This window comes from Mesoplodon bidens (genome assembly GCF_964165515.1).
Source record: "Mesoplodon bidens genome assembly, chromosome: 10".
NCBI lineage: Eukaryota > Metazoa > Chordata > Mammalia > Artiodactyla > Ziphiidae > Mesoplodon > Mesoplodon bidens.
In genome coordinates, this window is record NC_138172.1 from 33,359,201 (window position 1) to 33,371,336 (window position 12,136).

Below are 12,136 nucleotides of genomic sequence, written 5' to 3' on the forward strand. Positions count from 1 at the left end.
TTCACCATTATGTCCCGTGGCCAAGATTTGGAGGAGGGAACATATCAGAGAAATAAGATATATTTCTTCTATGCTTTCTCCATTTCATTCCCAAAGATTCTTAAGTGCAAATACAAAGGCAGGTATTGAGATCGTTTAACAATCCTTGATTATAAGGAGTTATTCACATGATCCAGAATAAGTTCACTTTAACATTTGAGAATCATTAAAAAGAAAATATAACATAAAATATGTCTTATAGCAAACTCATGGATGCTTGAACATAGGTCCCCATCCTCCAGGAGTGTGGGCCCTGATTTGAGAGACATGACTTTAAAATACGGGTTTAATTCTCTTTTAAATAAAAGGAGTGTGGTTTCTAATTTGTTAGTCAGTTACAAACATGTCATGCATACCTGGATGGAGGCTACTTATTTGGATTTATTGAAAATAACTGACCTTGAGATCACAAAATTATTACTTAATCTTGGTACTAAATTATCAGTGATTTAAGTTCTTTGGGCTTCAGTGATAGTTTAGAAAGTTGATGGCATATCTAAGTAGGACCAATATTAAAAAATTTTTCATGTTTAAATTTAATGTGCTTACTTTAAGGGAAAGTGCAATATGAATGATACATGGTGTTTTCTTAAACTTGTTTTTTTGGTAATAGTAAATGTTTTGAAGACGGGCTTTTCAAATGTTAGGAGGTACTAAGATTGATAGCTTTGCAAATTGGTTTTAAGTATTTTGAATTTATAACTATCATCATGTTGCAAAATAACATTGACTTTGGAATGGTTTACTTCCTTTTGTAGTAATTCAAAAATATTATGACAGCTATAGTTTTATAGTGAGCATAAAAACCAGTGAGGTAAGTTCAATGAGGTAAGGTTAGTGTTGGAAGTTTTATTAACAAAAACTTTAAGTATTAACACATGAGTTACAATTCCCATGTGTTTTCAGAAATTTGCTGGAACTGAACTGAACATTAAATTTTGAACTTTGGACTAGTCACTTAAAACCACCTAATTTTAGTGTAAGAAGTAGCCAAAAACTTAAGTATGAAAACAGGCTTTATAAAGTTGGCTGGATTATTAACCCACATATGATATGAATCCTTCCATGTAGGTGATACAAAGCATTCTTAACCCAGTATTGTTTTCTTCAAGTAGGTGGCATGTGGGAGTTGGGTATAATTTTTTGACGGGTAAGTAAGACAAAATGCATCTTTACAACCTGAAAATTTTAACTGTGTTAACAAGTTGGTGATTGTAACTTAACTTTTATAAGCACAGCATGTGTTTATGCAATACTGAATATACCTGAATTTTATTTTTCGAATTGAAATTGTATGAAAGAACAGACTTATAATTTAAGAGAAAAGTATATTATAAATTATGAAGCAATGTATAATACAGCCATTATTGTTACTCTTTGTGCTATTTAAATATCTTAAAATATAGTATAGATTTTTTTTCCTTGGTCAAATGTTTAAGTTTTGGGTTGCTAGATGAAAGCCAGCACACGGAATTGGGATTATCTAGTCTTTTTTCCCCAGTCAGTATCACTCCATTGATCAACAGGAGGGTAAATACATGATTGACATTAACTGGTTGTCTTGAAGAGCTTAAGGGTATAATTGATAAGATCAAATCTCTTGTTACTCATGACTGTGACGGGTAGGGAGACCTTTTAACTAAGACTGAAAACCAGGGACCCTTTTAAGAAAGGGATTTCTCTCGGTTTTCAGTTGTATAGATATGCTCTCCTCACAAGTTTTTGTTGACTTGATCTCAGTGGGAGTAAATGCATCTATGTGGAAGTAAATCTATAAATATGCAGAAGATGTCCTCATTAGTCTTCTGGAGGAATGTTGATATAATTATAGGACTGCTCGCACACAAGTAGGTTAGACTCTAGTCCAGGTTCTGTTGTCTCAGGAGCTTCCAATTCATATAGCCATTTACCTTTTTAATGTTTCCTAGCATCTCAAGCTACATGTACCTAATCCTGAATCCTACCTCAAGTCTGATTCTCCCTAGTCTTTCCCGTAACAGGCAATAAGTCCACTGTCTATTCCAGCCAGTAACCCAGGAGTAACCTTTGATTCCTTCCTTCTTTCCCCCACTGCCCATAATTACAAACCCGCAGTTCTCCCAGCTGCCTTCTGATTGTTTCTCAAAATATATCTCAAACACAGCCACGTTCTCCTTCTCCACCACTTCCATCCTAGTTGTGGCAGCCAGTGTCTCTCCTCCGGTTGACTGCCTGTCCCTGGCCTCCATACCCGCCCCCCACCGCCCCCCGTGATGTCTGTTCATACAGTAGCATCAAATTGTCCCATCCTTGGCCAACAAAAAGACTATTGTTTTTTCACAATTCCTTGCTTTCTGGTTCAATAAGGTATTCTATACTTACTGTGTACAGTTTCTTGCCACAGACCTAAAATCAATCATTTCTACAGTGAAACTGATTTGTTTTAGTTAGAAATGGTTTTAAGAGATAGTATTTGGGGTGGGCGATCATTGTTACTGAGACGGTCACTTTTTTCTAAGCTTTTTTAATGGACAAAGCTAGAAAATAATATTTTTAAAATGAATACATACCATGTGTTCATCCTTACTAGTATTATAAGGGTCTTTTTTTATAAGACTTAAATTTATTAAAATCCAAAGTTATCTTGAAAGCAGAGGAGCATGTATAAAGCACAACTTATTTAAAGATCAATAAAGACCATTTAGGGAATTCCTTGGCAGTCCAGTGGTTAGGACTCCAAGCTTTCACTGCCGAGGGCACGAGTTCAATTCCTGGTCGGGAAACAAAGATCCCACAAGCCGTGTGGCACAGCCAAAATGAAACAAAGCAAAAACAAATCAATAAAGACTATTTAGTGTTCTAAGATGGGATAGTAAAGAGAAGCCAACAGTTAAATAAACCATTTTAATGAATATCAATGTGTCAGTCCAAGTCTAATTTATAATAGTTGATAGACATTTGCTAAATCATGAATTTTATTATTTTGTATGTACCCAAACACACAATATACATTTTCACCAATAAACACAGATAGCCACAAATTAACCTTTTTTCATCCAGTTTTTTTAATAAGGCTTTTACATATGTTCTTAGATTTTATATTTGTATTACTTTCCTCTTGCCCTAAAAATCATGTTTGCTGATAATATTTACATAATACTTATTTGCTCTACCTCACCTCCAACTTCACAAATATATGGTTCAATAAGTCATGACCTGACAGTCTTGTTAAAAGGCTGTATCTCTAAACTAGGACAGTGCCTGGCACAAAATCAAGTCTTCGTATTTCCTGAATGAATGAATAAATAATTCTAGTTAGTGGAGATAAAAAGAGCCCCTACAGAGAAGAGAGATCTGAAATCAAAATAGCTGCAGAAGTCGAAGAGTAGAAAGACATAACCTAAGTATAGGGTAAGAGATAGACATGCCCTCGTCTATAAGTTAGTTTTTAATGGTGCCGTTCCTGAAGGTCATTTTTTTCTGAAAGGCAACTTTTGCTATAATTAGAGATTTGTATGAAAGAGCTTTTAAAAAGCAATGATTATTCTGAATTTTTCTTTTCAGCAAGACTCCAGAAGGATCATGTTAACTAAATCACCAAGCCAATTAGGTGGTTCCCTTTGGTAGAGATCAGTAGCCTCTGTTGGTGAAAGAAGGGAAGGCTATAGGACTCCTGCCCATGACCCTGCCTCCAGTTGTATCAGTCATACAACCTCTCTGAGTGCTCCTTGAAATTCCAGCTCTCTGTCCTTTTGAGATCATAAAAGGTTCATGAGAGGTCAGTGTGACACTATTTCCTGTGGCAAGGCTCAGCCAACCATGTGTGCTGTTGGTCCAAAATCCTCCCTGAAGTGTCTATATGTGGGGAGATCAAAATCTAAGGGTTGAAACTTTGGGGCTTATTAGAATCATAGACCTGCATGGTCCAATATGGTAGCCATGAGCCATATGGGGCTATTGAGCTCCTGAAATGTGGCTAGTTCTAATTGAGATATGCTAAAAGTGTAAAATAAATGGTGAATTTTGAAGACAATACAAAAAATGTAAAATATATTATTAATTTTTTAATATTGATTACATGTTAAAGAGTAATATTTTTGATATAGTGTTATCAAAATTAGGGTTTTAATTATTACATAGGGTTAAACTAAATATATTATTTAAATTAATTTTACCTTTTTCTTTTTACTTTTTACACTTGGCTACTAAAAAATGAAAAATTACATATGTGGCTTGCATCATATTTTCATTGGACACACTGTCTTCAGTCTTGTTTCTGGAAGGGTGGAAGTGTTTGTGCAACATTTCTAGCCAATCCACACATCTCGAACACCGCCCATTTCACCAAGGAAAAATCACTCCTCACATCAATTATGTTAATTGACCAAATTTCAGGTACTCATCAAATATAAAGAATATTGAGGCACTTTTGGTAGTTGACTCTGGCATCTCAGCTTTTAACTGAAATCTTTCATAGGCTAATTAACTACCCCTGGAGAATTTTTTTGCATTTGGGAAACATACCTATCCACCCACCCACCCACCCAGGCACCCCCTCCACATGGACACACATATCATACTGTGTATGCTGAAATATTTTAAAGTAAATGACAGACAATATAACACTCTGGTACATGTTAGAGCACAAAACCTTACCTCCTGGTTCTTCACTTTTCCTGAGGGTTGTTGATTAGCAACCTTTATTGCATTCCTACAGTATATAAATCACTGGGTTAGAGGCTGTGGAAAGCAGAATAATAAAATATAATAACAATAGCAAAAATTTATTGAGTGCTTCTAGGTTCCAGGCACTGTGCTAAGTGCATGATATGTGTTATTTAATTTAATCTTTAACATAACTTGGTGAAAGAGGTACTCTTATTATCCACATTTTGCTCATAACACCTTAGTTTTGTTCCCGACATTTGGAAGGCCCGTGGGTAAGTCCATGGCCATTGCCATGAGTTGCTTGAACACATATATTTGCAACGCAGAGACTTTGCAAAACAGAGTCGTCTACTTGAGCCACTTGTTGATATTGATACAAACTGAAGTTCAAGCCAATGTGCTTAAGGAGACTCTTCCTCTTCGATCTCTCTTTCTTTTCTCCCCAAGGTCTTGATCTTTAACCTCTGTGTTCACTCCCTAGGGTTCTGCTACTTCTTCCTTTCAGCTCTGGCCTTGGCTCTCTGACATTTCCCCCCCTTCTTTGGAATCGGAGTGAAAGGATAGGGGAAAGTAGATTTTGAGGTCTTAACACACATGGAAGGAGTAGAGGGAAGTATAATGGCCCGATTTCGTTTAGGTTTATGGTAATTTCTAAGACAGACCTTTCTAGCTTTAAGGCGCACACTTTTTAGTAAAACCAGGGGAAATTATTGTAATTATTGATGAGTGGTTTAACACATCATACTGTTATGTCCAACCCATGTTAAGGATTGGGGGGCAGGAGGTTAGGGGTGATCCTGCTTCTCTTGGTCACTTGAGGATCCAGATTTATGGAGGTTCTGCCATCATCTAGCTCCAGCATCTGGAAAATGTAGACTTTAAGATCTCTGAGGAAGGGGAGGAGTGTGGGGATGGCATAGACAGGAAATGATGTATGTCGCTTCTGCTTACATTTCATGAATAAAACACATGGCCTCATCTTCCCACAAGGGGGTTGGGAAGGGAAATTGTTACTGTGTTCAGGAAGGAAAGGAGAATTGGATGTGAGTGAGAAGTAGTGGTTACTACCACAGCAACTTTTAGATTTTAGGTTATTTTTAGTGTTTGCGTCTTTGGAAGCTATGTACTTTATGCATACTTCCACCTTTGAAACTGTCTCCTCATTTGAATGATTGCAAGTTGAATCAAGTTCAAATATACCCTTAACCCAAGTCTACTATTAGGAAAAACAAACAAACGACACTTTGAATGTGAAATAAAACTATATTGGGAGCTTTTGTGTATGTTCCAGTTTCATTTTCTTCTAAAGATGTTCTTTGTGATAGCATGTTTATTCAATGCCTGAAGTGTTGTCAAGTAAGTAGTATTCAATCTGTGAAAATTTTCAAGTGGCCCCTTTTTCTCTCTCAAGTGTTGTTTTTCTTTTCTCAAGTGTCGCTGTAGTCATTTTAAGATTGAAGTGAACCATTTGATTTTTAAAAATTATTCATGGCACATCAAGTAGCACTTCGTGTTTTGTCACAATATTGTAACCATTTCTGAAGGCCTAGGTGACCTTATGGGAGAAGGGTCAGGAGGCTTATATATAGAACTTCTAGAAACATACCTCACCATTGGAACTGGTTATAATTCCTGGGTGGTGACAATGACGATTAATAATGTTTAACTCTGATTTCAGCAATTTTTGCCAATTTCATTGCCATGGTCCTTTTCTTTCAAGTTATTACCTGGAACAGAAGTGATAACAAATGCTTCATGTTTTATACTGCCAGGTAAAAGGTTAAATTTTCATATGTTATATGCCTTTAAATATACACATACATGCACCCACATATACACACAAATACACACACAACTGGATCAGAAGGCAATGAGTAATTCTTCTAAAATGAAAAGATTGTCTTAGTTTTAACATTAGGTGACTAGTTCCCATGTGGTTAAGTCATATGTAAAAATTGGAAATTCAACCTATGGGTCTTTGTGCACTGACTGTATCATACAGTTCTAATTTTCTTTTTTTTTTTTCTGGGAAATGATGGTGCTCTTTTCTTTGCCAAGTTTTATTATTGAGTCAACTGCCAAAGTTTGAGAGAGAGTCAAGGGCCCTTAAAATTATTTGGTGTTGAGTGACGGGGCAGAGAAAGGTATTTCATATTCCCAAACATTTTAACTTTTATGTCTCTACCTGATGTTGGAATATAATCTAAACTTCAGGGCTTTTCTGATTCTTTTAAAAATGATGTGCACTGTCGAGTGAGGTTCGAGTATTAGCGAGGGGAACTTTAATCCTACTCACTGTGACTCAGTTTGGAACTACATATTCTAATTTTTAATAGACTATGTTCTTTCTGGCCTGATCTTCCTTGTATTTAAACTTCTGTGCATCAGAAGGTCTGTGTGCCTGCTTGTGGTTTTGCACCATCTGGAAGTTAAAATTTGACTTTAGAAATGATGTCATGCTTGCTTACTACAAACTGGGCTAATGTTGGTTGAGAGTTGGATGCAGTTCAGGTCAAAGTTTTGTCTAAAAAAAAAAGACCCTTAAGCTTCATTTCTTGATTCTAGGAGACTGTGCAAAGCTGTAAAGATAGAGTGGAGGTGACTGAAGGGCACAATTCAAATTCCTTTGAAGCTAAGTACATGCTGTCAGGCACATGGAAAATAAACTCCCAAAAAGAAGACCTTAGCTGGCACAGACTCCCTCCTGCCATGTAGAGTTTGGGTGTTGTGAGTAGTGTGTTGATCACGACCATCTTTGCTCTCCATTTTATTCCTGGAGAAATAGTCTTATGACTAAGGTTATTGTTTATCTCTTCTGGGCTCTCAGTAAGATGGGGCAGGGCACTGATAGATCACACATAGCCAGAAGGCACTACAAATGTTAAGCTTATTATTCATCAATAGAGAGTCTCTTTTTCTAAACTCTCTCTAGCACCACTCACTACCTCCTATATTGTAATTTATTTATATCATGGTTTTGGATATTGGGTGTTTCCTTTGATCCAGATACAGACCATTCATCTTTGATAGGTAGAATGTGGGGCTAATGGGACCACAGTTTTTTTCTCAGATATACACTGAATCCTGGTCAGCCTGTGTGCAAATCTCTACAATTGAATATGTAACCCCTTCTAACCACTGCTGTAATCTAGAGTGCTCAGCATGTTCCACCAATTTCCAGAGAACCCACTAAATGCCATCCTTTATGTATAAACTAAAAATCATATTTTTTTCACCAGATAAGAGGAAAGCCTGAAGAGAAGTATTGATGTTACTCCAGGTTAGTAGATGAAGATAACTTTAAACAAAGATAAGCCACTTGAGAATCTGGGATGTTTAAGCTTTAGTGCAATTGGCATGAATTTTCACTTAGAAAAGGGGAGATCCCCAGGACATGAGTATCCCCCTCACCCACCCGCCCCAGACCTCTGTGGCCATTATGTAAGAAGACACAGCTATCAGATGTCTGAAGAATCTGCAGTTCACACCCTCTGCAAGCACAGAATGTCCATCCTCTCTCATAATGCAGTCTGGGTCATTCGGCCAACTGGGCTTCAAACACTTGTCATCACTTCTTCCCTTGCTGGGACCTCCCAGCTTCATCCTCCTCTCTGGGACAGAAACTAGAAAAACTCCTCACCAACCTCCCCATCACCTTTGACCTTTAAAAACACAACTTTGGCACCCCTTTCTTGGAAGGAGGTAGGAAAAGGAGATTCTACTCCGATAACTTTATCTCTAATATCATCATCCTTCCCTGATGTATTCTGCCTATGACTGATTTCTGTCTTTAAAATCATAAAATGTCAGGCACTTAAGAGACAGTCTGTTCTTACCACTTTGTTTTATGAATGAAGAAACTGAGTCTGGAAGCCTGGGTGTGGGGAAGTGAGAGTTATTTGTCCTGATCCTCACAGGTAGAAGATGGAAGCAGAACCTGGCCTAAAACCTAAGTGTCCCCTTTCCATTGTTCCAAGTTGCCTTTGACTTTGTGTCCTCGTTGTCTGTACATATCTATTTATTTTAGCGTATTACAGTATTCTTGCATCCTTTTTAAACAACTTTTGTTTTTTTCCCCTTTCATCCAAGTTTTACCTGCTGATAGTGTAATGAGCAAAATGTTCAACAAGAATTGCTATGAGATGCAGCAGCCCCCAGCTCACCCCTGTCCCATTCTTCTTCCTCAAGATCACCCGTTTAAACTCTTTATGCCTGGTTATTTTGATATCTCTGAATAACATGCTTGCATCATTACTTTCTGAATGTTGATGTAGCTTCTCTCTGTCCAATTCTTGGTACGGAAGGTGAAGATTAAAGTCTTCCATCACCCCCACGGCCCACATCACCCATGTAAGCTTTTTTTGCAAATGGTCTTTGGAATGTTAACATTTAAAAAATAAAGGTTATGTTTCCTCACTTTATTACGGACACTTGAAAAGCAGAAATTGTAATAATCTAAGTTTTGAGCTAAGGTAGAAATAGGAATTTTTTTGTATGCTGTGTCTTTTTTTTTTTTCTTTAGTATTTGGAAAGCAGTCTTTCATAAAGCTGGAGAATGAGTGTCATTTCCCCAACATTTTCTTCTAGCAGCATTTACTTCCTCTTGGCAACACGTCTTTTTCTAATTTAGGAGTGTTTCTCAACGTGTCAGTCTTGTTCTCCCAGATATCCGTGGCAGAGCTCATTGTATTCTCTGAGGAGAACATGAGCATCCCTGGAGGATGCTGCATGAGACGTGTTGTACCCTCCCTGGGCTCTCAAAGACACAGAGAATTAGTGTGCTTTTTTTCCCCAACCTTTGGTTTTACAACATGAGACATACTACTATTTCATAATGTCTTATTTGATATAAACCTTATATTTTAAAAAATGTATCACTGTTCGGGTGCACATGCAACAGAACTTTAAGGTAGATGTAGGCTTTAAAACACATGGAGGGGCTTCCCTGGTGGCACAGTGGTTGAGAGTCCACCTGCCGATGCAGGGGGCGTGGGTTTGTGTCCCGGTCTGGGAGGATCCCACATGCCGCGGAGCAGCTGGGCCCGTGGGCTGTGGCCGCTGAGCCTGCGCGTCCGGAGCCTGTGCTCCGCAGCGGGAGGGGCCACAGCAGTGAGAGGCCTGCGTACCGCAAAAACAAACAAACAAACAAACAAAACACACGGAGGTGCCCATGAGCAGTGTTTGATCACACTGCTCAGAAGGTATACAGCTACCCCTCCCTCCTTGCAGGGCAGGACTGATGGTTACTGATGACCTGTCTGTAAAACTACAACCCTTTTTCTTTTCCCTGATTTCAGGTGGATGCACTGAGATTACGACTAGAAGAGAAAGAATCTTTTCTCAATAAAAAAACAAAACAGCTGCAGGACCTCACAGAAGAGAAGGGGACACTGGCTGGAGAGATTCGAGATATGAAGGATATGTTAGAGGTGAAGGAAAGGAAAATCAATGTTCTTCAGAAAAAGGTGAGTAGCTGACATAAGCCCTTCAGGTTGAGAATTGATATCATCCATGTTTTGTCATTTCAGAGAAACTTTTGAGCACGTGGAAAAGAAGAAATTATTGTTGAAGAATTTTAGATTAGGGAGTATAAACTTTAAATTTACTGGTATTTAACTTACTGGTGGTTGTACTATGTCATTTTTAGCATGACCTGTTGAATTTTCTATTTGATTACCTGGGAACTAAATAGTGATGATTTTTTTTTTTCATTTACCATCTTAAACATAGAGATAATTGTACAAATTTAGATAAAAAACTAAAATTTATAGTAAATTTTTCCTTTTTCCTTACTGAGAATTGAGCAGTGTGTTTTGTGGGTCTTAAAGGTATTAGTTGCATAAACTTTAGTAGCTCTTATCCTGTGAAGCCCATACAGATTTTAGTGTGGGAGGGGTAATGTTTACACCCATTACTTAATTGAAATCACTGAGAGAATGTATAATAAGTTCTAATACAGTGACTTAACCCAGAAGATGCTTGACCTGGTTAAGGCTCTTTCTTCTTTCCTTCTTTCAGCAGTTTATTTTCTCCATTGTAGGGGAATGAGATTTGGGGACAGCACCCAGATTTTTTTTTTTTTTAAGAATTCTTATTTGCTACTGTGTACAATTTTGGTGGGACCATAGGGTCCCTTGCCTTCCGTAAGGAAAAGTGTAGGCAAAAAGAGAAACCAACACCTGCTCTTTTAATAAAAAGAAGCTGTTGGGAAACACAGGGGTCTCAGATTAACAAGCAGGCAGCATGGAAACTGGGCAGGAACCAGTGGGGGAAAGCACGAGCTGGCTGGCCAGGACACTGCCGTAGACAGGCATGTTGCCGGGCACCAGTGCTGCAGCTGCAGGCAAATGGAATCTTAACCGGCCCTCCTCTTGGTGTCATTTGCCACCGTCACCTCTCACTTTGTTTATATTGACAGCATCCTACCTGTTTTTCCTGCTTCAACTCTTACCTTTACTACAGGCTGTTCTTAACACAAGCTGGAGTAATTATTTTAAAACATAATATAATTCGTATCACACTCTGACCAAACCTCTCCAGTCACAACCAGGTACCTAATTTGTGGGGCCCAGTGCAAAATGAAAATGTGGGACCCCTTGCTCAGACTTTATTGAGAATTTCAGGATGGTTAAGGAAAGCATTAAACCAAGCATGGGGCTCTTCTGAGTATGGGGCCCTGTGACCCTACACAAGTTGCGTGCCCATGAAGCCATGTCACCATCCTCAGCGGCTTCCATCCTCATAGGATATTGGTGGTCTGATAGATCATATTATTAATTCATTTCTGTTAAGATTTTATAGACAAGGCCCTGGTCACCGTTACAGCTCCAGTTAATTGATACAGGTGATTAGAAGAGGGCTGGGAAGAGACGACTGAGGACCAAACTTTGAATCAAAGGACTGTCTAGGGCAGGTGGGACTAATAGAGAAATAGTTACAGTGGCAGTTCTTGGAGCATATACTAAGGATTCAAAAGAAGACTTTCATTTAGAATCCCCACCAGCAAATGGTACCGAAAGCTGGCATTTATTGAACTTAACTTATGTTGAACACTGTATGCTAGATACTCTGCTATGGTTATTACGTGCACTATTTACTTACTTTTGACCATATTAACCCTGTGAGGCATGCACAGTTATTAACCCCAGCGATGCTGAGGCTTATGGTAGACTTACCCAAGGTCAAACAACCTAGATACAAGTTTATGTCTTTGGGAGTATAGAATAAAATGATTATTGCAAAATAAGAGAATAAGCCTCCTTTTCCTTTGGCCCTTATGATGACACCAGGTGCAAGAGCAAATCAAGTAAGAACATCACAATTGCACAACCAGGAGTTGAGACTAAGCTCTCTCGTTCTTTTTTTTCTTTTTTAATTGAAGTATAGTTGATTTACAGTGTTGTGCCAATCTCTGCTGTACAGCAAAGTGACTCAGTTATACACATAGAGA

The 12,136-nt window shown here is 38.2% G+C and overlaps 1 protein-coding gene across 9 annotated transcripts in view; it reads left to right on the top strand.

Moving 5' to 3' along the window:
* ERC2 (ELKS/RAB6-interacting/CAST family member 2) overlaps positions 1 to 12,136 on the top strand; it is a 963,856-nt gene that overhangs the window by 360,157 nt on the left and 591,563 nt on the right. For all 9 annotated transcript variants that reach the window (XR_014016968.1, XR_014016969.1, XR_014016970.1 and 6 more), the window contains one exon: positions 9,984 to 10,151. Coding sequence is in view for 6 of the 9 variants with exons in the window: in XM_081247675.1 (XP_081103801.1) it covers positions 9,984 to 10,151 (168 nt within the window). In the remaining 3 variants the exon portion in view is untranslated. The remainder of the gene's footprint in view (positions 1 to 9,983; positions 10,152 to 12,136) is intronic.